Source organism: Vipera berus, assembly GCF_964194415.1.
Source record: "Vipera berus genome assembly, chromosome: 5".
Taxonomy (NCBI): domain Eukaryota; kingdom Metazoa; phylum Chordata; class Lepidosauria; order Squamata; family Viperidae; genus Vipera; species Vipera berus.
This window is the reverse complement of record NC_138207.1, coordinates 50,019,263-50,045,320: the sequence shown is the minus strand read 5'-3', so window position 1 is coordinate 50,045,320 and position 26,058 is coordinate 50,019,263. Positions and strand designations below refer to the sequence as shown.

General features: G+C 40.5%; 1 protein-coding gene across 1 annotated transcript; it reads left to right on the top strand.

Annotated features, from left to right (window-relative positions):
* The first annotated feature begins 129 nt into the window (after positions 1 to 129).
* Positions 130 to 19,737, top strand: ITPRIP (inositol 1,4,5-trisphosphate receptor interacting protein). Its single transcript, XM_081329920.1, has 2 exons — positions 130 to 386; positions 17,890 to 19,737. Exon 2 carries the CDS (start codon positions 17,903 to 17,905, stop codon positions 19,550 to 19,552), a length of 1,650 nt encoding a protein of 549 aa, XP_081186046.1. The 5' UTR covers positions 130 to 386; positions 17,890 to 17,902; the 3' UTR covers positions 19,553 to 19,737.
* The last annotated feature ends 6,321 nt before the right edge of the window (positions 19,738 to 26,058 follow it).

Sequence of the window (26,058 nt, the reverse complement as noted above, 5' to 3'; positions counted from 1 at the left end):
AAGTCTGAAAAAGCTGGCAATTGTCGGTGTGGTGTTTAAGACACCGCCTACTACCACCTTAAGAAGGTCCTGGGACTCTACAGAAAGTTGGACGCGCCGCTTTTTTTCTCCGTTGGGTGGAGAGAGTTTTTGGGAGGGAGAGAAAAAAAAAAGCTCATCTCCAGGAAATGAGTAAACTAGAAGAAAAAAAATCGTAGTAACTCTACCTCCGTAGCTAAAAGCAACAGGCGTGTAGGATGCTCGGAGAAGAAGGAAGTGCTTTCAGACAGAGGTTTTGATCGTAATCGGCACGAAAAGTCGAAGGCTGAAACCTGGCTTGAAAAAGCAGATAAAGCGGCCTCTGTTGGTCCTTGTTTAGTCAAGTAAAACGTTTGTTGCGGGACGCAGTAAGTACAGCATTTACTCCTCTGCCGCAGAAAATAACTGTTCATTTAAGATATTAGTTTTTCCTTTCCTTTTGGACATCTACTTTGCCTCTTAAAATGCAAGCTGCAAAGTAGTCTGCTGGTTGCGTTTACTTTATGAAGAGTATGCATCCCCACCCCCACCGCAGTCTTTTTCGCTGCTAAACATAGGAGTCACTTTTACGCTTTTTTCTGCCCTCCCTCCCTCCCTTCCTTCCTTCCTTCCTTCCGCTCGCAGCCCTCGAACGTAGCTAAATGAGGTCGGGGGGAAAAAAGTTTCAAATTTGCCCCGGTTTTTTTCCGTTGTCCGAAGAAAGGACCGGCGAGAACGAGTTACAGAATAGGGAACGGAAGAGGAAAGGCCCTTCAAACTTTTATGAAAAATTGAGGTACTTTTAAAAAACAAAAAAATGATTTCCCACACTGCACTTTCCTCCTTCTAGGGACTTGACTTTTTCAACTTGCTGATGGATACCGAAAACTTTTTTTTTTAATGGACCACGTTCTGATTATCCAGTATGTTCACCTCTCACGAGGCTCTTCAGTTTTCTCTTTCTATTCACACAAGTGCTTTGGATGCTTTTTTGCTGCTGTTATTAAACTGCTAAATTGTCCACAATTTATTTTATTCTTCTCCTGAGCCAAATAATTCCAGGCTTGTTTACAGCAGCATGCAAATTAACAAGCATTAAGAGTAAAAACAAATAAATCCTAATAAAAACACAAGGCTGTAATTCTACCAGCACCTGGGAGTAAGACCTCAAGAAACAATAAGGATTGCATCTGAGAAGAGAGCATGGAAGGAATTGTAACATGAGACAGTTTAGATTAGTTTGTAATTTAAAAGCAAAAGGCCTTTGCCCAGACTTTTAAAAAATAGTAAAATAGGCACCAGACATCCTACAAAGCCCCACTCCAGAAATCCATCTAAGTTGGCTATGTGCCCTAAGAGAAAATGACTGTGACAGTTGTGTTGCATCCACATGTTATGTATTTGGTTAGATAAATTGTTAAAATGTATAATTTAGTAATAGAGAAAAATAAGTAAAAATGTACTTTAAATCAGGACTTCAACATTGAGTGTGAAGCATTCTCCCCATTACAAACTCAGTTGTGTTCTGTTCTTCTAGCTTGTATTTTATAACACCGTTTCCAAATCTCACACCCGATTTTCTTCATGTTAGCTGAAAATTCTAGGAGTTGTAATCTAAACAATTGTTGGAAAAATATGTTTTAAGTGCCTGGCCTGTAACTTATGTTTTGTAAAGTTTTGGTCCTTGAAAATACATCCTGCAGTACTGTGCATGCTTACCTAGCAGTATATGCCATATTTAAGATTGAATTAACAAATATAATTCTAAGTCTATTACTCCTCTATAACTCAGAGTACAGTACTTTTAAACAGGGCTGAACAAATTCATGAAGTCAGTCCATGGTTTTAATTATGGAAGCTGCATGGAACTTGCATTCAATGTCACATGGAATTAGGCAACTTGGGATAATGTATACATCACTCAGAATGGCCAGTGATCACAGGCTATGAAAACTATGATCCAAAATACAAGAAAAGTTAGACATGATGTTCGTCTTTCAAAACACTCTGCTTGCAGGCTTTTTCATAGCATTTGGCTGGTACTGTGGGAAAAGCACTAGAATAGATACTTGCTTAGATACAGCCATGGCAGGATACATGGAGTTGGTTTCCACATAAACTAAGCTTAGACTGAGCAGCCAATAAGCCCTGTGCTCTCATAGACCCAATTTGGAGCATCTAGTCTGAGACTACATGGCCAACTTCAGGAAAAAAATGGCATATCATTGGCACTGTGATTTTTTTAAGTGAATTATCTCAATTAAAATAAGGGTAGAAACAGGCTCAAAGGTCTGCAAGGCACAGGTCACTTATTTAAAAGTTTAATAAACCCCAGTTCTCCCCAAACCTCCCAGTGATGTTAGCCTGTCATGGATGTCCCTCCCTACAGCCAGTTAATTTTTTTAAAAAAACTGTAATCGTCAAATGGAAAAGATTGCCTGTTCCTTGCTAAGCCTTATGAACTACTAAATAATGCTAACCCATAATTTGGGAACCATCTCATTCTGTAAATATAGTTCAGAATTCAAAATTGCTATTAAATTCCTTTTTTGAGATCCTTTTGAAAATAAAGCTGTCCTCTGTGTCACCATCTCTAAACCTGGCATCATCACCACATGAACCACTTCTTATGTAGTAATCAGAATTCTTGTTTTTATTTGTGATTATTTACAATTCCCTTGAAATCACATTGGTTTAACCAGGGCTTTTTTTGTCATAGAACGCCCAGAACTGAGTTCCGGCACCTTTTTTGGATGGAACCTTGTAGGGTAGGCAAGGCGGGTTGTATGACGTGTGTGAGTTCCGGCACCTTTTTTTTTTTTTTTTACAAAAAAGCACTGGGTTTAACAGTGATATTGATCTAAGAGATTATAGATTATAGTGCATTATAGATACCAAATTTCATGTATCAGTCTAGGAATAATACACACATAGTAAGTACACAGCTTTTTCACCAAAAGACTCCAAATTTGCAATCCATCAGGTTCATAATACTCCAGCCCAAACAGGTTGTGGAAGTTAGGATTTACAGAGATTGTAATCCAATAGATTTTATGGATCAAGAAATCTATAGACAAGTTTATATGTGGATCTTGAAGAATAAGTTTTAGAGTAAGTTTTACAGTCACTGTAAAAATGTTGGAAAGACAATGCTGAAAATGCTGAGTCAACAGGGCATTTTTGTGGTAGTTGCTGAAGGAGATGGCTTAGACCAGGGGTGGGGAACCTTGGCTCTTTTATGACTTGTGGACTTCAAGTCCCAGAATTCCTGAACCATGTTGGCTCAGGAATTCTGGGAGTTGAAGTCCATGAGTCATAAAAGAGCCGAGGTTGCCTACCCCTGCCTTAGACCTATGGCCAAATTCTAGTACCACATTTTAAAAAAAGTGGGAGTCACTAAGCTATTCAGAGCTTAGTAATGAAATAAACAAAAAAGATAGATAAAGAAATTGGCAACCCTCAAGAAATGGAAAGTTCCTTTTATTATATTTGTGCAAATTTCTTGAGAGAAAGTCTCAATCAGTGGTCTTTAGGGCAACATGCTTTGCTACCAAGTTTTTAAAAAAAAGATCATGATATTGCATAATATCCTTATATTTTGATGAAGAAATAATACTGCATAAATTTAATAAATTAATTAAAACGCCTGCTTCAAAATTTGTGGAAGTGACTGGAAGTGGTGGCAGATGCTGGAAAAAGGAGGAAATATTGAAAGTCACCCCTTCCCCTTTCATCTGCAAATGTAAAGGAGTTTCATTTATTATGTTGGTGAAGAAAAAAAAACTTGATAGCATGATATTCTTGCAAACAAAAATGAAAAAAAAAGAAACGTATGACATTAGAAAGTTGTTGCATCTACTTTGGACTATTTTTTAAAAGACTGCATATATGTGCAGTTATTTTGTTGTGTACAAATAGCTTCATTGTAATGGAGTTCAGAAACCTTCTTATGTCCACCATTAGGCCATAATTCCTTTCAGGAATGCCTAGGTATCTACTGTTATTTCAACACCTGTACAATACCGTCCTCTGTCTTTTTTGTCTACACTGAGTAGGGGGAGTGGTCAGTGTCCTAAATTCCTTCTTTCTATTCTTAAAATTCTGTTCCTGAAGGAAAAAGATGAGGAGAAGAAAGCAGGGATTAGAAACTAAGCCTCATTTTAGAATATTTCATTTTACGCTCCTCAGGCTGTCTGTAGTGCCTAATCAGAGATGGAGATGAGCTGATGCAACTTTTCCTTTACTTGCCTTCTGACAGTATGCAAACATGTCTTCCTTGTAGAGAAATAGAACTGCCCATCCAGATTCAATTTTAATTAATGGGGGGGGGACTTTGTGGAACTGCTGGTCACACATCTGACTCAGTGCCTCTTTTTCCACTCTTCAACAGTCAAGTTTCTTTAAAGGGGAGAGGAGAAGGAGAAAAATCTCTCATTTCTGTTTACTTAACATCAGTTCTATTGATCCCAAAATCTTAATAAAAGCTCAGGATGATGAAAAACAAAATATGTCTGAAACAAAAAAAAACCCCTTCAATGGATAATTTCAGTGGGAGTTTTTGAGATTGAAGATGATTTATCATACTTTTTATCTGGAAAGTTTTTTTAAAAAAATGCTGCATCTCCTTGTAGCAACAAATAGCTCTTATTCTACCTCCAGCATTGGTGAAAAACAGATGCTGTACAACAGTTGTTACAGCTTTAAAGTGGCTGTAACAGTCTAAGCCAGGGGTGGGGAACCTTGGCTCTTTTATGATTTGTGGACTTGCAACTCCCAGAATTCCTGAGCCAACATGGTTCAGGAATTCTGGGACTTGAAGTCCACAAGTCATAAAAGAGCCAAGGTTCCCCACCCCTGGTCTAAGCCATCTCCTTCAGCAACTACCACAAAAATGCCCTGTTGCACCAGATCTCTGATGAATTTCAAAGGTAGGTAAAGTTTCCAGAAATTTTCCATACTTCATCCACCAGGAGGTCAACAAAATTCCAGGTATTTTCAAATAATTGAAAAAAAGAATCTGTTGGGTAGAATTTGGGTGTTCCAACAGAGGACATGCCTAAGCTTTGGTTCTTCTTTAGTTTCCTAACTACAGTTTACTTTTGTCTTGCTATAAAAGGAGACACATGCAATTGCACACATACTTGGGATGAAATTGGTTATCTGCTCTGAAGGGCACAAGTATAGCTTTGAAACTTTTTTTTCCCTTCAGAATCCCTACCGTATCCTCCCCACAACTCCTGGAGAAAACCTACTAGGTTTTCTGCACTGTTCTCTAGAAATCTATTCTCGACTACTCAATTACTCAGGAGGAAGCAAGTGGCAAACTCCTTCCCTGCTTTCCTTTATAGCTTAGCCGTGTGGGCAGAAGTGCCTGCTAAAGTTACACTTAACATCAGGCAATTTTTTTAAGCCTTTAACAGCAGATCATATATATAGTATCGGGATGGTACAGTATGTGACCACACTGCCAAATATATTTTTCATGCTGATCTGCTAGAAAAAAAACACCTAACTTTGCAGTGTTAAAAGAAATGGATTCTTGTTATTTCATAATTGGCATCTCAACCATTTCATACACAACTGGGAAACCTGTTTACCAAATGTCAGCTCTTTGATGTAGACAACATCAGGAAACAGATGCCATAAGGAGCGCAGTATAGTAATTGAGTCTTGCAAACTTTTATCCACCCTTCTTATATCCCAAACAATAAGGGAAGATCATGCCTGAGTCTCTTCTTAATACCTCTTTGCTTATGTAATGTTTCTTGCCTGTGTCTCTCAAGATCATTTTCTTTACGGTCTATGCCAAATACGTTTTTTTGCATTTGAGAAAAATCAGATAATAACAAAGAGTGTAAGGAAATTTAACCCAGACCTCTAAGTATATACTACAGTATATTTATTCAGGAAAGCTGTATGTGAGAGGTTTACAAAAAGTATGTCAGGAAGGTTATACAAAACATGTGAATATTTTTTATTTCTCTTAAATAATTCACATAACTGGATTAAATAGGTATGTGTGATTAACATTCACCCTTAATATTAACACATTTTCTGTATGTAGAGTAATGCTGTATCTTGATTGTATGAAAATAATCCTATCCTCTGTTTCAGTTCACACAGTCCTATATCAATCAAACATTAAATTATGCTTACCTATACTATACGTGGTGGCTCAGTGGGTTAGGACACTGAGCTTGTCGATCAGAAGGTCAGCAGTTTGTCAGGTCAAATCCCGAGTGCCGCGTAACAGAGTGAGCGCCTGTTACTCGTCCCAGCTTCTGCCAACCCAGCAGTTCGAAAGCACGTAAAAATGCAAGTAGAAAAATAGGGACCACTACGGTGGGAAGGTAACAGCGTTCCATGTGCCTTTGGCGTCTAGTCATGCCGGCCACATGACCACGGAGACGTCCTCAGACAAGCGCTGGCTCTTCAGCTTTGAAACGGAGATGAGCATTGGCCCCTAGAGTTGGAAACAACTGGCATGCATGTGTGGGGGAACCTTTACCTTTACCTTTTATACTATTTTTACACTCTCTGCTATAATCCTATTCATGTAAACACTTGTTTGAAAGTCTTCCTTCTCCTCTCCTATGACAGTGAGAACCTTTATTTTGGTACAGTTAAGTCTGTGACTTGACAAGTTTAAATGTTTTGTAATTCTCAAGATTTTTATATGTTGCGAGTTTTTTTTTAATCCAGACGTTTTCTGTTCAGTTGCATACCAGCAACCAACTCATTACAGCAATCTCCACTCTTAAGTTTAATGTCTCCAGTCCGCTCTAATTTTAATCGTTTAAAATCATACTTGATTTAAAATCAACTGCCAATGCATGAATCTTGAAATGTTTTGTTTCTGCTATAAAGATTTCTTTAGTTTAACATACATTCATCACAGATTTTTTTTAAAAAAAAACCTATCAGCAGAGAATGAAGGTGAATACACATGTCCCAGGATAATGTTGCATGTTCCAATGTGAGTTGGTCCCTGGGACCAGAGGTTTTTTTTTTCTTCCAAGCTTTTGGACTGTGCTGGAGCCCATCTTCAGGGAACTTGGCTAGAGAGAAGATTGGATCCTGCAATATCACCAGAGCATTCAAAGGGAACCAAAATTATGCAATCTGTTTACAGTCCTAGCTGGAGCAACATCCCTACAAGGATCTCCCTGTTGTTGCAAAAACTGCTTCTTTGTGCACCATTAATGGGCAAATTGCAGCCCTGCTGTCTATGATCTTCCTGCAAATGTTACCTCTCTCTTGATATTGCAACAGATGTCTTAAGGTAAAGGTAAAGGTTCCCCCGCACATGCGTGCTAGTCGTTTCCAACTCTAGGGGCCGGTGCTCATCTCCGTTTCAAAGCCGAAGAACCAGCATTTGTCCAAGGACGTCTCCGTGGTCATGTGGCTGGCATGACTAGATGCCAAAGGCGCACGCAATGCTGTTACCTTCCCACCATAGTGATCCCTATTTTTCTACTTGCATTTTTATGTGCTTTTGAACTGCTAGGTTGGCAGAAGCTGGGACGAGTAATAGGCGCTCACTCTGTTACGCAGCACTCGGGATTCGACCCGCCAAACTGCCGACCTTCTGATCAACAAGCTCAGCGTCCTAACCCACTGAGCCACTGTCCCTTTACAGATGTCTTAGGAATACACAAAAGCTTGGAGAAAAAATTAAAATAGACCCTTATGGTCTCAAAACAAATCCTCAAGGCCTTTTCCTATCTCAAAATTAGCAGCGGAATAAAAATTGAACAGCTTAATCACTGCAGAGCAGAAACCAAATAAAGAACTATAGAGCATGTGCTTACTGCCACCCTCTTTCTAACACACCCCACAATTGGGAGTATAATTTGATTATGCTTTAGTCTAGCTAATGCTACTCACCAATTGGCAAGCACAGGCAGACTTAACAAATATTAAACAAGCTTATTGTGTTTGTCATCACTGAGATTAAGGGGATTATGCATCATACTTCTTATACACAAGGAAATTAACCACACCTTTAATTTCAGAGATGAATGCTGATGGAGCATTTAGACACCACATCACTTCTTGTTAAAATGGTACATTGCCTAAGGAGGTATCTACAGGCTTGTCTTGCTGTTTTCTTGGCATATGGCTTTCTCTGCCTGCAGCAGAATTGAGCTGTAGCTTGTTTCCGAATGCTGTTCTCATCCTGCTAAGTTTGTGCACTGGATCTGGCTAAAGCCTGACTTCCAGACTAAGTTAAAAGATTGTGAAATCAATTTTCATATACTGTACTCAAGATGGAATGCTGTGGCAAATACATTCTGTTCCATATATGGGCATTTGCAAAACTCCACTTGCAAATGGAAACAATGCTGTAGTCATACTGAAAAAGGGGGGGAAAGCTTCTGTCATATATATAAAATACCATGAAGAAAGAGTTCTGCACTCTTAAGCTATTAATACCATATTTTCCGGCGTATAAGACGACTTTTTAACGCATGAAAATCTTCTCAAAAGTTGGGGGTCGTCTTATACGCCCAGTCGCCTTATACGCCGGAAAATAGTAAATCCTCGGGAGCAGAGACATTAGTGGAAACGGACAAATCCAGCGCTCGAGAATGGCGAAAGACGGCCTTCTCATAAATAAACCGACCAGCCCAACCGAGGCTGAGGCTCCAGCTTACCGGCATCCTAGGTCAGCAGACCCCCCCTTTTTTTGGAAGGGAGCAGGAGTCAAGCACGTGCCGAGCCCCCGGCGCTCGGCGAGCACGAGAGCTCAAGGGAGCACGGGAAGCCAGGCGGAGGCTGACCTGACATGTTTGCGCGGAGCTGAGCTTCACCCGACCCTGGGAGTTCGACTTCAGGGCGTGGTGCCGTGGCCAGACCTACAGCAACACCCGCCCGGGAAGGAGCAGCTCGGGAATTGCGACAGGCAGACCGCAGCAGAAAGCTGGCGCTGGGGCTTCAGCAACCCGGGGTCGCCCCTCCGCCCTGAAGTAGAAGGCAGCCTTTTGAAAAATAAATATTATAATATGTGCGGGGTTTTTCCCCTTTATTTCTTTTTCCCCTTTCTGTATATTCCAGCGATAACCTATGCAAGTGAAAGGAGGAAAAACCCCGAGTTTGCATTTTCTTGGAAAACTTTAGAAAAGCACAGCAAAATGCAGGGGAGGGTAAATGGGCTTCTCGATCTCAGTGCCACGCAGCGCTCCTTCTGGTTTCTAGTTACTTGGAAACTCGGGGCTTTCTTTGAGGGAATCTCAAACTTGCGGTGCAGGGCTGAGCCCGTTTCTTTCACCACCGCCCTCCGCCGCCCTGTTCATTAACTAACCTACGGAAAGAACCGCCTTCTTTCAGACCTGGTGCCTTCCCGAAGTGTTGGGCCACAATGCTCGTCGCTCCTGGCCGAAACAGCCAGCGCGTGTGGCTGAAGTAGAAGGGGGCGCCAACGCGAGAGGAGATGAGGTTTAGACAAGGAAGAGCAAAGCTGATCTTGAGGCCAAAAGCTCTTGATAAACCTTCACCTAATTGAGAAGCAGCCCTGACTTCCTACTTACCCGTATTTTCTGGCGTATAAGACTTTAACCCATGAAAATCATCTCAAAAGTTGGGGGTCGTCTTATACGCCCAGTCGTCTTATACGCCGGAAAATACGGTATCTTTAAATCAGAGTGATCCTTGTGAGCAGATCACTACTATTTATCCCAGTCCCAGCCTTGTTCTTGAGAGCAAACAGAAGTACCTAATTTTTCCCTTTGTCCACCTAATTGTTATTTAGCTTGTTACCCTCCCTTCCAACAGTCAACACCACCTAACTCAACTATCCCTACATTTTATACAAGCCTTTTATTCTCCATATATGAAATTTGTTGAACATAGAGCAATCGAAATACTACAGATTTCATTTTATTCTGCTGTGACAAGAGTATGCATAAAACTGATATTTGAAAAAGCTTGCTCTCATTTCTATGAAATTTAGCACCTTTCATGCATTTCTTAAGGTCATAAATTTCATTCTATTTGGAAAAACATAATAGCTATTTGTCTTTCTCCCACTTTAACACTACTTTTATTATAAGGTTATAGTAATAGAATCTTAGGGATGCGGTGGCTCAGTGGGCTAGGACGCTGAGCTTGTCGATCAGAAGGTTGGCAGTTTGGCAGTCGAATCCCGAGTGCCACGTAACAGAGTGAGCGCCTGTTACTCATCCCAGCTTCTGCCAACCTAGCAGTTCGAAAGCACATAAAAATGCAAGTAGAAAAATAGGGACCACTACGGTGGGAAGGTAACAGCGTTCCGTGCGCCTTTGGTGTCTAGTCATGCCGGCCACATGACCACGGAGATGTCCTCAGACAAGCGCTGGCTCTTCGGCTTTGAAACGGAGATGAGCACCGGCCCCTAGAGTTGGAAATGACTAACACGCATTTGCGGGGGAACCTTTACCTTTTAATAGAATCTTGCCAGTCTGAATGTGCTTCTCCCTCTCTTTACCTACCTGAAGACTAGAAGAGTCTTGTCTGAAATGCTTTCCCAAATTACATTTCTATCCCAGAGTCAGTTATATTTTATCTGTTGTTGCCTGGTTTTCAGCTCTTCTTCCTGTACCTCAGGGTTATTTCTTCTGTCCATTACACCATCTATGTGCCCAAAGGAACGTGAAACACCTCATATCCAAGCTATAAATGATGTTCCAGAAAAGACAACCCTGTTCCAGAAAACCTTGACCACTTTATCAGTCCAGAATCCCAGATAGCATTTCAAGATCACGTCTGACACACTACATTGAATTCTGCACAACTTTCATCTGTCCTAAAGCAAATGTAAATAACTCTAACCATCATGAAATCTACAAAACCACCCAGTGAGCCTCAAGGTCTTATTCTGCTCATTCTTCCCTCAAAGAGCCTACGTAATTGAAAAGACTACTATGCAAGAGTGTAGAGAAATAAGTGATGCTTCATTGCACTTCTCAGAATTACCGGTATGTAGGCTCTAAGATAAGCTTTTACCAGTGCTCAGTCACATTCTTTTTGGTTTTCTGCCAGCTTTAATCTAGACATCTTTTCAACCAATTCATTTTCCTAAGTTCTTTGGTTAATTAATAGTCGTCTTGGGATTGCTATGGGTATTGCTCTTTGGTAGTCTCCATTTTCCAAAACTACATCCAAAACCAGAACTGCCCATCAAAGCTACCAGAACTATAAGCACCTTCATGTACACATCAAAATTCATCATCCATTTATGGCAAAAAGTTACATCCGCCTCATGGGATGTTTGTAAAGGGCCACTGCTAGACCTGTTTAAATGTTCATTGTTTTTCACATATTAATTATGTACAATTATGTTTTGTTAAAATTAGTTCAGGATAATACTGTGTGATTCAATGAATGTAGGTTGATAGTCACTTGCAAAATATTAGCTTATATTCGTTGTCTCTCACAGCTGTATCCCAAAATAATTTCAGTTACTGTGAAAATTTGCCTTCTAATCTTCATTTAAATCATTTTATAATCTTATTAATTAGACACAGTGCTTCCTAATCACAAGCCACATCTATTTGCTCAGGTCTGAGATCACAATGCCTCAGAGAGGATAGCACTGGCAGTGTTATATTTGCTTCTCGATGCATGCACACTGCATACTGTTCTATTTTTAATAACAGCCCAGAAAAGGAAATCCTGGAGATTTCTTGTAAACAGATAAAGATTGCAGACTGACACTGTAATTTCTAGCTTAATTTTTAAAATCCTCATTGACATTGGGTGGAGAGAAAGAGATATCTGCCCTATAAATTGGAGGGCCCCAATCTTTTGGGCACCAGGGACCAGTTCCTTGGAGAGAGATTTTTCGGTGGACCGGAGGAGGTGTGGTTTTGTGTGCTGCTTGCATCCCATGGATGGGGCTTTGCTTGTTTACACAGCCCGGTTTCTGGCATGCCACAGACCGAGAGTTGGGGACCCCTCCTTTAAATTGCGTTTCTAATTTTTCCTGAGTTTCTTATGAAAATTATCCCAAACCAGGAACAGGTATTTTTTTTCTTGGACTATTATATGTTCAAAGCAAAGGTGGCCTAATTCTTGTTTATATTTGTGAATTATATTCCATAATTTGCCCAGGATTTCAAGTTTCTGTACTTACCAGTACTTCATCTGATTTTCCTCAGATGAGGTGGGCTGGTATGAGATTAGCAACTAGCCAGTTCCTTTGGTGAAATTATAGTGACAGAGTAGATCTGAACTTAAATCTCCCCAGACTGAATCCCAAGTCATAATTGTTGAACTGCCTTGGCTGTTGCTTGTATTTAAAAGTATAATCCCAAGCCAAGCTTGCTACACTGCAGAGTGAAGCATTTTGTTTCAGAAAGTACACAAATATATAAAGGAACCAAATATTTTTGTAATGCAAAAAAACTTAAAATGCTGTATTAGCTAGGCAGATGATAGACTTAGGCACCATTCCAAGCAGCTGAATTTGAACACATAATCTTTCACTTGTGATATTCCCTATTTAAATTTACACACAACCTACATCCACAGACATTTCATACATTTCTTGTCCTTGTTTTCTAAGCCACCAACTAACATGCCTCACCCTGGATCAGTATGCTTTTGGTAGTGATCAGTTAAAAGGTCATCATCCTTCAGGACCTTTTCTGGAATACCAAATTTATATCATTGTGTTCTATCTCTCTAAATTCTTGGTAAAACTTCCTTTTTTCCACCTATTATATAAAAATCTAATACATATAATCGCAATAGGCAATATTCATTTTTTTTGTTCCAATTCCATCTGCTTGTTGTTAAAATGTAGTTTGCAAGCCCCTGCCTCTAGAATTCTGGTAGCTTAGTTTGTAATAGTCTACGAGTCTTCTGCAATTTATCATTTCGCTAGGAAAATCCAGCATACCAGTGATATAACAAGTAAATCTGGTTTGTTTGTTTTTTTTGTTTCTCAGGATCTGCAAGAGCAGGTTTATCTAGTTCTTTACATATAGTCATCTGAATTCTGCTTCACAGATAGCAGAAATTGTTATTTTTTTCCCCATAATTTATCCAATTTTGATCAACTATTTTCCTGCGCTTTTCTGAAGCAATTCACATGATACAGAACATCCTTCCCCACATGGGCATCTGGGACTGCAACTCTCAGAATTGGCCATTTTGGTTGGGGATCCTGACAATTATTGTTCCAACTCATCCAGATTGGCACAGACTGAGGTACAGCCTGCCAATAATGGATAACTGCACCAACTCCCAAATGTTTTTTCCATAATAAACATGGCACTTTTGGAATGTAGAGCTGAGATCCCGTTGGTAGTGGAAAGTCTGATAATGAATTTTTTTGCTTATTTGCTTCCTATCTTTTCTAGGTTTTGGAGGATAGTTGGGGGAGGGTGGGGTTCTTCATTTTATCCCCAGAACACTAGCCTATGAAATAGGTTGAGCTAAGAAGCAGTGACCCACTATATTACCATAGTCATAGTGGATTTGAACTTGTTTCTAGGCCTAATGATTACTATATTACAGTATACTATATTCAGTCATGTGAAGATTATTGTTCTTATTTGCACACAACTTCAAAATAGTGATAATATCCCTTGAGAATGAAATTAGGACTCTTCTGTCTGTCTCAGCTTTAGGGAAGATAGTTTTGGCCAGAAGAATGCATTGTTCCATTGTTGGCTAGAGTTGGTTGGTTCATTAACACAAGAAGACAGCACCACTGCTCCGCTCCAAACCCCTGATTTTTTGTTTTAATATTTTGTAATTTTAATCTGTTTTTATATTTATAATTGTTTTTATCTGTGTTTTTATTACATCATAAGCTTCTCAGAGTTGCCTTGAACTGCAAGATAGGGAGCATATAAGATGGCGGCGCCTGGAATGGCTGCATTGGCTCTTGAAGGCAAATAGTTTTGGGAGGGATATTAAGGGCTAGTATAGGCCACATGATCAGGAAGATTTTAATGTGTTTGAGCAACATGGTGGAACTAAGGTAACATACGACATACAACCAACAATCTTTGCTGGCACGGTGAGTTTCTAGTTGTTTTGGAACTGTTGGTGAGACCGTTAAAAGTCGTTGGCACTGTTTGAATTTGTTCTACCAGCAGCAAGATCTGACTGCTGGCCCAGTGATGGATTCTACTGCAAATCAGGGCTGTTTCCAGAGGAGGCAGAGGAGGAGAGGACCTGGAGCTTATGGAGCGAAGGAACTGGATGAGGCTGTTGGCAGGCCCAGAGGAAGAGAGAGAGGCTTTTGGAGGAGTTGGTGGCGGTGGCAGCATGCTCCAGGGGTGAAAAGAAGCAAGGCCTCTTAAAAGAAAAGGTGGAAGAGTCAGGATCAGAAAAAGGAAAGAAGGGGAGGTTGTCAGAATACAAGCTAACTTGAGGGCTAATCCACATGGAGCCCCATTTCCATCTGTCCTGTTTGCCATCGTTCACTCCCTAGAGACTAAAATGGACAATGTGAAATTTGAGCGGGCCACGAACAAGGAGTATATATTGGAGGTGGTGACCCTTTGAGAGCTGTATGCAACGAAATTTCATTTTGATGTATGCCGATTGGTGTGCATTCAAAGTGACAATAAAGTTATCATCATATAAATTTAACAATAATAATTTAGCAACTCATTTAGATAATTTAGACTAATTCATGTATTTGTGGAGCCATCCTTGGGGAAAAAAATCAAACATCAACTGTGACTCCACAATGTTGTTACAAAATCAAGACAAAAACATTAAAAGTCACATGTGCACAATAAAAAATAAGTAAAAATCCAGCGCAACATAAGCAGCATTTAGTTAAAACTAACATAAAGGCCAAATGGGCCCTGGAAAATGCTTTTTTAATTTTCAAAATGACTACAGGTAGTGGTTGGGTTATGATAGCAATTAGGACTAGAATTTCCATCACTATTCAATGTGGTTGTAAAGCAGGAGGTGCCACATGGCCCCATTGCATAGCAACAGCAATCCAGAAAGTACTGTGATGTGGGAAAAGGCAGGAACCTCAAGCAAGTAGGTTGATGGGTGAGAGCTATAGGTTAGAGCAGGGGTGTCAAACTCAATTTCATTGAGGGCTGCATCAGCATTGCAGTTGCCCTCAGGGGGCCGAGTGGGTATGGCCTGGGTGGGCATGGCCTACTGGGTGGGCGTGGCTAGAGTGCATATGGCCTGCTGGGTGGGCGTGGCCAGCTCTACATCGTTCGCATCATGGGGGCCTATGGGGGCCTGGGCAGGAGTGGGACATATCTGAGGATCTCTGGCAGAAGGAGGGTCTCTGGGCCAGGGCCAAGGCAGTGGGGGCCGTTCCCTCACTGTTTCCAGGATGGCTTCGCAGGCCACATGAAACCACTTCGCGGGCCGGATCCGGCCCCGGGGCCTTGTGTTTGACATGTCTGGGTTAGAGCCACAGAAAGGCTAGTGGGTGCTACAGGCAGGTGCTATGGAGCATGAATGGGTAAATGGGTTGGTTGTTGTCCCAGGAAAGCAACTGTTGCAAGCAGCAAACTACAGAGCATGGGCAGATGCCATGGCCAGGCACTAAGAAGCATGAGGAAGCAAAAAAGTAATGGGAGCGACTTACGACCTGCTGACTTCCCACTGACTTTCCTTGTGTAGCAGATGACAATCCTGTGCCTGTGGAATGCTGCAACAATTGTACTGTAATTACAAGCTGGCTGCCAAGTACCCAAATAGTGACCATGTGGATATTGCAAGGGCTGAAATTTTACAGACTAGACACATGCTGTCATGAACATTTGAACAGTCGCTGAACGAGTGATCATAATCTTAGTACTACCTGTATACAGTAGGAGTTGTCCTTTCCTTTAGTAGGAGAGTCTTCAATAAAATTGGAGCCACCACTGAGAAGGTCTTATCATCTGGCCCATTCTCCATGAACTTCATTTGTAGGAGGACCTAAAACAGGCCTTATCTAAATGAATGGAGCAAGACAGGCAGATCTGATTTTGACAGGGCTTTGCCTGAACTATTTCAGTTCAGTACTCCATTCTAAAGAGCTTTAAGTCTGTTTTAAGCTTTAAGCATTTTTAATTAAGTCCAGGACCTTATTAATAACCAGAGCAGCAATTTCAAGAGATGTTCTTGCCTGACAGAATTGTCAGATGACTGGCTACCATGACTTACTTCATAATTTGCATGGCTACTCACTTAGATCCAGTTTTCATAACTGCTGTCTGATTGAAACTCTAGCCCAGGGCTTTTCAACCAGTGGTACGGGTACCACCTGTGTGGTACATTGGCACCTGGCAGGTGGTACGCAACCATCCTATAAAAGTAGCGGGGGAGGGGAATGAGCTGAACTGGTGGCAGCACTGCACAAGCCTGAGTGAGAGACAGCTGGAGCTGCAGGGCTGTCAGGGCTCAGCTGGAGCTCGGCGCTGATCCCGGCACGTCTGCTAAGCCCAGAAGAAGCGCCGATCAGCTGAAATGTTGCAGTATCTCCAGGGTCTTGGGATTTACATTCAGATGCTTGGCAACTGATTCATATTTATGACGGTCACAGTGTCCCGTGGTCATGTCAAGTGACCAAAAACCTGCTGCAACCACCCAGCAGATGGGGAGGGAATAAAAACCAAACCCCCCACCCCACCCCCGCTGCCAATCCTCAACAGAAATGCTCACAACAATGAAAACCTCGGTCAGGAGGAAGAGTGCCGCTGGGCAGGCAAGCAGGTGTCTTGCTCTGCTGTGGCTTGGGGGGGTAATATTTTCATTGCCATTGTAACTTCGAACAGTCACTAAGCGAACTGTTGTAAGTCGAGGACTACCTGTACTTCATCACTTTTTTCCTTTTTTTTTTGGTCATCAAGTTTTTGACACCCTGCTAGGCGACTGGTGGTACTCAGATGTTGCCATATCCTAAAAGTGGTACAATGGGTGAAAAGGTTGAAAAGCTCTGCTCTAGCCTATGCTTTTTAGAGGACAGATATATTAAAAGTAATATGATTTATTAGCCAGAACTGTTTCATATGCAACATGTTGGTTGCATAATACTATAACATAAAATACTATATGCATTTTAAGTTGTTTATGTGAATGATCTAAGATCAGTTTCTGTAGATAGTGCTGTATGAAAAATCAGAAGTATCAGTTCGCACACACGTGTGAGTAATTGAAATGCTTATGTAAGCTAGCACTTTCCTCACTGTGAAGAATGCTTGACTCAATGAAAGTTTAAAAGCAAAACAGTTATAAATACAAAGGGGAAACAAATAAGGGTTTAAGGCTATTTGTAAATACTGTGTACTTGTACTAGGAGAGGTAATACAATTTTCTATCTTAAGAAAACTTTTTTCCACTTATTTTAGAATGCACACAGTTGTTAGCCTTTTAATGATGCCTAGATGAGAGATCAACATGCAAAACAGTAAGAACTAATACAGCCTTAGGACATACATATATAAAATCAATTAAGGGATTTTGTTTTGTTTTGTTTTTTGTTCCTTCTGAAATTTCACAGGAGTCATATTTTTGTACAGTATCTCATTAGCCAAAAAATAAATTTAGTCTCTTGACACTAAGGGAAACAATCTTCATACACTTCATCACTGTAGCAAAATTAAATGGAGCATTGGCAAAATGAACATTGCCATCTGTTTCCTTTAATCCTCTCGTGGGGTTTATAATTAACATCCAACTTTTGCTTGAAATTGATCCCCCTTTCTCTTGGTAGTACCTGTTCTCTTTAAGTAAATTCCTGAAATATACTAACATTTATACATGGTATAAAGATCATTGCTTCCTATGTCTGAAATCATGGACATTTTTAGAACTAGAGAGAAAAGTAGGAAAAGTGCTAGAGAGTTATTTCAGCAATGCCAGTAATATACTTCTTCATATCTATGTGCCATTATCAGCAAAACTAACTATATTTCTCTGTCTCTCTCACAGATAAGATTTTATTATGCCGGCTGGATTCTTCCGGGTGTGTTTGGTGGTAATCACAGCTATTGTCAACCATCCATTTCTCTTCCCAAAGGAAAACGTTACTGTTTTTGAAAACACAGAAGAAATCATTGAAAAGATGAAAGAGCGTGAGGAGAACCTGAGGTTAGAGCAACTCAAACTGGAGCAGGAATTAGCAGCACAAGAAGTTTCAGTGGATTCCTCAGAGGAGAAGACTGGGCCAGAAAAACAGTACGACCATGATTCACTTTCTTGGAATTTCTGGACTGCATTGTCCATGATAGTCTTCCTTCTGATTGAATTCTGGAGACAGGATTACCAGGAAGGGAACTGGCAAGATTATACCAAAGATGATGAAGAAATTAATGTTCTGGGAAGAGCATTCAAGGGTTTTATTCTACCAGACAAAGTCACATTGGACAGTTTTTATGAAAGATGCCTCCAGAATGTGACAAGTGATATTGCTAGGAACCGAGAACTTGTGGAAGGCTTTGCAGATGACTTATTAGAAGCTTTGAGAAGCATGTGTAACCGGGATACTGACATGGAGGTGGAAGAGTCTATAGGAGTTGGGAGCATGTATGAAAACTGGAGAACAAACAAGCCTTTCACTTGTGATTTCATTGTCCCCTTTAATCCTCCAGAGCCATACTGTTTCCAATTTGAGACCTGGTGTTCAGGAGAGTCTATTCTACCAGACAAAGAAAGTTATGGTATGATAAAGATCACCCGGACAGATGATAACTCATCAAGTTGTATCTGTGATAAAACTAAATTGGGAGAAGATTTACTTTGTCTACTTCATAGCAAAGTGAGCCAATCTAGGCAGAATAACCATGTGGAAGATCTCCTTTGCTTCAAAGACACTCAGTATCTTGATTCTGACCAGGTTATGACGTGGTTCCAGATGGCACTTACCAGGGGATGGAATAAAATTGCACACAAGTATGAATTCAGTCTTATTTTCAATCACCTGGATACTCCAGGTGCCCTGAAAATTAAGTTCAGGTCTGGAAAAACCATCACATTCAATCTCAGGCCTGTGGTACAATATGCAGATTCTGATGTATATTTTATCTCTCACTTTCCATTCAACAGCTTGGCACAGAGCTCCACCAGCAATACTCATTGGTTTCTCACCTTTACTGTGTATGAGAAGAGATATATCCAGTTTATTTCCAAGACTTTGCCTGCTAATCCTTGCCACCTCAGTTGCCTCCAGATTTTGTCTTTCCTTCATGGAAAGCAGTGCAGTCTGACAGAACCGAGTAGCCTGACAAACTACCATTTCAAAACAATAATGCTGCACTTGCTACAAATCCATCCTAGTTCAGCATGGGCTTCTGACTGTCTAGAGGCCAGGCTGCAAGATGTACTCAACTATTTGGAGAAAAGCTTGCAAGAAAAAAGGCTTTACCACTTTTTCATTGGAAATAGAAATCTGCCACAGGAACTGGGTGTTCCGGTGGAGTTCCAAAAGGCAGAACCACTGAACCTTTTCCGCCTCTTTGTACTGGAACGAAGTACTTACAGAAAAACTATGGACATGTTCCACGAAATGCTTAAAAATACACCAGCTTTAATTAATGAATATTCCATGCATGTTCCAAATGGACGGGCAACTCCACTAAATAAAGAACTTCTCTGACATCTCCTTCTTTGACATACCATATATGCAAATCTCCCCATGGGAGAAGATGTATACATGTAGAATTTACAGATGGCTGTATAACAAAATACCATTTTCATTTTCTTTCCAGTGATCTTGGCTGATATTTATGTAATCTTCAACATTTTTATCACTGTGTATCTCTTTGTTGTAATGAGTTTAAACAAGGAAAAACATTTTTAATTTATTTATCATATTACAGTTTTAGGAATATAGTAGAATCTGTGTTAAGTGTTTTATTATTGCTGCTGTGGCACAAAGTACAGTAGCCAGACTGTACCTGCCTTATTTACAAGGTCTAACATATTTGTTGAGAGAAGAATGTACAATTAAGTAATAGATCTTTAGTCTTGTTCTCCCATTGGCATAAAACTCTACTATTATGATTTTTTAAATGTAACTTTAAGTTCGTTTAGATATATGTAGCAAAACATATAATTCAGTATAACTTCCTGCATTTGACTGCAATTCCAAATTATGCCTTTAGAAGCAGGTTCTACTAAATTTGGAACAGCTTACTTCTAAGGGATCTCAACTTAAATAGGCTAGTCATATTTACAGTCAGAAACTCTTCAGCAGATCCAACTTTGCCCATCTTCACTTAAATGATTCACCTCTGTAAATCAGCAGGAATAATCCCCAAATCTATGTAATGACATAAAACCAGGCTCTTGGGTAACCTTTCTACATTTCATCGAATATTATTTCTTCCATGACTGGTTCCTCATCCAAATACCCTCTCAAATGTTTTCTCTGATTTTTAAAATTTTCCTCAAAAATACCATTTGAAAGAACAAAAACAAACAATTACCTCTGCTGCGTGGTTGCAGCAGGTTTTGGTCACTTCACATGACCCTTGGACACTGACCATCATAAATATGAATCAGTTGCCAAGCATCTGAATGTAAATCACAAGACCCTGGGGATGCTGCAACACTGCAGCTGATCGGCGCTTCTTATGGGCTCAGAAGCACCAGGATCAGCGCCAAGCTCCAGCTGGAGCCTGGTGTTTCCACTGAGCCCTGACAGTTCTGCAGCTCCAGCCATCTCTCGCTCAGGCTTGTGCAGTGCTCCCACCGGTTCAGCTCATTCCCTTCCCCTGCTACCACTTTTCTAGGATGGTCACGTACCACCTGCCAGGTGCCAATGTACCACAGGTGGTACCCGTACCACTGGTTGGAAAGCCCTGCAATAAATTTAAATCAATAATTTAAATCAGACTCAATAACCCATGGCTGGCTCAGGAATTCTGGGACTTGAAGTGCACGAGTCATAAAAGAGCCAAGGTTGTCTACCTGACTTAAATGATCCCTTCAGAATTAATTCTACAGCTACAAGGATAGAGCTATTCTGTATTTGCATATTCATTATCAAATATTTATAAAGTCCATCTTTCAATTCATTCAGTGATTCTCTTTACTAACAGAAATATTCAAACTATTCCTGATCTGATTTAACAGTATTTAAATAAGACTGCTATATAAACTTTTCTTGCACTCTTGGTGTACAGTGAATCTTTGCTTGAACAGACCTTGATGGTTAAAACTGTTGCTATTTGCATCATTTCATTAAATAACAGTTTATATTATTTGTATGATGTCATTATGCCAATGACATAATTTTCACTAAAATGCTGTAGTGCACGGGTGTCAAACCCGATTGCATCACATGACGTATCAATGGTTTTTTTGCTTTTGCGGAGCTGGTGTGGGCGTGGCCTGCGCATGACACATCTGGCCTGCGAGCCATCAGTTTCACACCTCTGCAGTAGTGGGTTTTCAGGAATAACGAACATCTGTCACTGGTCAATGTGTTAAATTAGTTTTAACAGTACAGTGTACATTTGTGGCCACAAGTTTTTATAAAGGTGAAAATACCAAAAAGAGTCACCAAGTGATGACATTACTGGAGCCCTGTCAGAAAAGGTTCCTAGTGGTTTAGGGTGAAAAAGGCAAATGGAGAACTTTATGAAGGAATAAAAAATTATGCAATCTGTGTCGTATAATACAGTGCTTTTCAATCAATGGTACAGGTACCACCTGTGGTACATTGGCACCTAGCAGGTGGTAAGTGACCATCCTAGAAAAGTGGTAGCGGGGGAGGGGAATGAGCTGAACCAGTGGCAGCACCGCACAAGCCTGAGCGAGAGATTGCTGGAGCTGCAGGGCTGTCAGGGCTCAGCAGAAGCTCCAGGCTGATTCTGGTGCTGATCCTGATCATCAGGTTTTTGACACCTTGCTAGGTGACTGGTGGTACTTGGATGTTGCCATATCCTAAAAGTGGTACAATGGGTGAAAAGGTTGAAAAGCCCTGCTATAATACTAAACATATTTTGGAATTTTCTGTCACAAGTTGTATTGATTACAACTGCTATGGAATCTTTACAAAAAATCTAGCAATAAAACATAAATTCCAGTTCTGATCAGTAGATTCTACTGGAAACAGCTTCCTAATGTATATCTGATCTGTTCACCCATCATATATATCTGATGCGCCCACCCCCATATAAATAGCTGCTGTTTCACTGTAAAATGGGCATGGCTGTTTGTTAAGACTTTTGTTTAGAACAGACATATCAAACACAAGGCCCGGGGGCCGGATCCGGCCCGCGAAGTGGTTTCATGTGGCCCACGAAGCCATCCTGGAAATAGTGAGGGAATGGCCCCCACTGCCTTGGCCCTGGCCCAGAGATCCTCCTTCTGCTAGAGACCCTCAGATCTGTCCCACTCCTGCCCAGGCCCCCATAGGCACCCTTGATGCAAATGATGTAGAGCTGGCCATGCCCACCCAGTAGGCCATACGCACTCTAGCCACACCCACCCAGTAGGCCACGACCATCCTGGCCATACCCACCCAGCCCCCTGAGGGCAACCGCAATGCTGATGCGGCCCTTAATGAAATTGACTTTGACACCCCTGGTTTAGAATGAGGATGAAAGTTGAACAAGTCCAGTCTCCCAACAGAAAATAGTATGGCAATCTTATCAAATGTACAATACACATGGCCCTTGACTTATGACTGGTCATTTAACCACCATTCAAAGTTATGGTTTCCTTGGAAAGAATGTTTTTCTGCCCATAAACACTTTCAGCCATCATAAAATGTGTTCCCCCCACCCTGTAACAACTGCATTTTAGGCCCTTGGGAGGGGACTCCCATTTACAACTGGTTGCCAAACGCTGCATGATCAAGTGATTGCCATTTGCAATCTTCACTAGCTTTCCCAGAAAGTCAGTGGGGAAGCTGGTGAGGAAGTTTGCAAGTACTGTAGAAGGACTAGAAGGGAGCCCAAATCCTTCTGAAGGCTACAGAAATGGCACTCAAAACCTGAAGATTTCAGCATGGTTTCTGCAGCCCACTGAAGGATTTTTCCTCCATGCATGGAGATCTGAAATTTTAGCATGGAGCTGAAATCCTCCTGGCAAGCAGCAATTTCATCCTGTCCACTTAACAATCTTAAGAGATTGCTCAGTGAACAAAACTGGGAGTGTCAGGATTGTGGTTGTTGAGCAAAGCAGTCGTGCGAGTGCTTCCCTTTAACTATTGATAAAGGGGGTTTGGCACATAAAACAATTTTTAAAAGGAAATTCTATAATGCAAATCCCAAGAATAGGGAAAATGTGGAAAATTTTATGTTTACATTTTTAAAAACCATGATTCTGAAAAACTGGACTTTGCTAAAAAGACTGAAAATTCCTTTGTGCCATCAATGGTGTTGGAATATCCATTTTCTGATAGCATTCTATTTTGCAGGCAATTTTTGCACTTAAAAAAATGTTTCCTCTATTCATGTCAACAATCTGCTATATAACTGATTCCTTGTAAAACACAGGCTCCAGTTAATAGGTCTATTAAACAGTCCTCTGTGACTCCAGTTATTTTAAGTAATTACATGGTGGAAGTGGAAAATACCTGTCATCTTTCCCTGTCAGCACTATTTCTAGTTTTGTCACTTGAACAAAGTCTCTCAGGAGAAACAAAATATGTTGTAAAATATCCACAAGTTCCTTTCTTCAGGGTATCACTGAACATCTGGAAAGCTTTATTAAAGTTTTAGTAAATACAAATTTAAAACTTTTGCCTATCTCAAAAGTTAGATTATAAGAAAGCAAGGCTGAATTCATAGAACACACAGAAAAGTGGTTCAAGAAATGTGAATACACAGGCTCTCTTTAAAGATAATGAGTATTCCTTTTTCATGCCATTTTTAAGCCATAAGCATGGTCTATACACATACAATAAGCCAAAAACAAAAACATACAGTAATTGAGTAGTAAAACCAATGTTCTCTCTAATTTCTGACATGCTATGAGGGGGGGAGGGAGAAGCTTTGTGCAGCCTTTTCCAAACTGAGTACAAATTTGTGTGCCGCAATATATGAGTAAAATGTAAATACCCATAATAGCATGTTGAAATATTTGTATATTTATAGATTATATAAACTTGAAAGTAAGAGTATGTTAAAGTTGGGCCCTAAAATTATTTATCCTTGCTGGCAACTGCCGCCTGCAGTTTTCTTGGCAACATTTTGAGAAGTGATTTACCACTTCTTCCTAAGGCTAAGAGAGAGGGATGTACCTAAAGCAGGACTAGAATACAATCTTAACCCAGGCAGGTCAAACTGCTGGCCCGCAGGCCGGATGCATCATGCTGAAACCGCACACACCCCATTGCCGGCAATGGGGAAAAGTTGCGATAAGTTTGACATGCCTGATCTAGCCTAGCACTGTAACTACTATACCCAACTGGCTCTACATATACGTGTTTATGGGTTATAAACTCACTAATCACTGGTAACAAAATTATAATCAACCATACCCAGAAGCTTCAACTGATCCAGAGTGCTACAGTGTGGATGGTGATGGATATGCCTCAGTATGGCCATGTAACATCTTTGCTTCGTGAGCTGTGTTGGTTGCCAGTTTCTGGGTGCAATTAAAGGTAGTTTTTTTATTTATAAAGACTGGCATGGCATGGTTACTTGAGGGACCACCTGTCTCTCATAGTATCTGGATGATTCTGTGACAGGATTGACATGCTGCGAGTTCCTTCAGTTAAACAATGCCATTTATTGGAACCCCCAAAGTGCCTCTTCTCTATAGAAGAAGCACTTGCCCTCTAGAACAAGGTTCCCCACAAGATTCAGATGGCCCCACCTTACTGGTGTTTTGAAGGGCTTCAAGACCGGGCTGTTCTCCCAGACCTTTAGAGAATGTGAGGGAAGCCCCCAGATTCTTTCTGTTCCACTTTAGTTGTCTTTTTGCTATATTTATCTCCTACTTTTGCTCGTATTTGAATAGAATAGAGCTGGAAGGGACCTTGGAGGTCTTCTAGTCCAGCCCTATGCTCAAGCAGGAAAACCTGTATCATTTCAGGCAAGTGACTGTCTAGTCTCTTCTTAAAAATCTTCAGTCATGGAGCGCCCACGATTTCTGGAGGCAAGGTGTTCCACTGGTTACTTGTCCTCACTGTTAGGAAGTTTCTCTTTAATTCCAGGTTGCTTCTCTCCTTGATCAGTTTCCAACATTTGTTTCTTGTCCTGCCCTCTGGTGCTTTTTAAAAAATGATGTTTACAGTTATCGAGAGTCGAGTCCTATTTAATATATTTAATAAGTAAAATATTTTGCAAACATTTCAACAACAAAAAATAAGTATTACACACAAATTCTTTATAGTCTCTTTTTTTGGTTTTTTTCCTTCTTTTCTAAACATAACTTAAAAATGACATCTGTAACAAAAATAACAATCGTGGATCTTGTGCTGTCCTAAACTTGAGATATTAAATCTTTTTTGCAGTGAGGATGGGACTCTTCGGTAGATGTTCTGGGGTCATACTCAGTATATTTCCAGCTTGGGCACGATGTACAGGACGATGGCTGCTTACAGTCTTAGGAAAAACATGCCTTCCCCAGGAGCTCCTGCTCAGGTCTGTGCCACTGAGTGACCCATCTTGCTTTACGTAAGCAAAGGTGGTGAGCTTGTGCATGGCTCCTCACAAACTGCAATTTGAAAGCTCATAGTTTCATGGTATCTAAAGTTATTATTTTTGAACTTGAGTTTTGTGTGTATTTGATTTTTTTATATCATGCATGAAGATTTGATAGTACACACAGAGATCTTAGAAAGAACATAGAATAGAAGGTGCATATAGAAAGTTCCAGATTCACTTCTTAGCATATTCAATTATTAAAACTCCTGCCTGAATGGCAAGAACCTCTGCAAGGCAGAGCAATGGTCTGTTTAAATTGCTTTCTTAAGTTGCCACATTTTTTCAAATCATCAACAGGATTCTTGGCCATATAATAAAAAGTATACCTAACAAAATGGGTTTTTTGCACTGTTCCCAGCACCACACCTTCCCCTCCCCCTGGCAAACTTCCCATATTGCAGGCTGAAACAAAAGCTCATAAAACATGTCTGAACACAAAGTAGTCTCAAAGTGAGATTACTACTTGATGTGGGTTTTCTACTTGATGTGGGTTCAT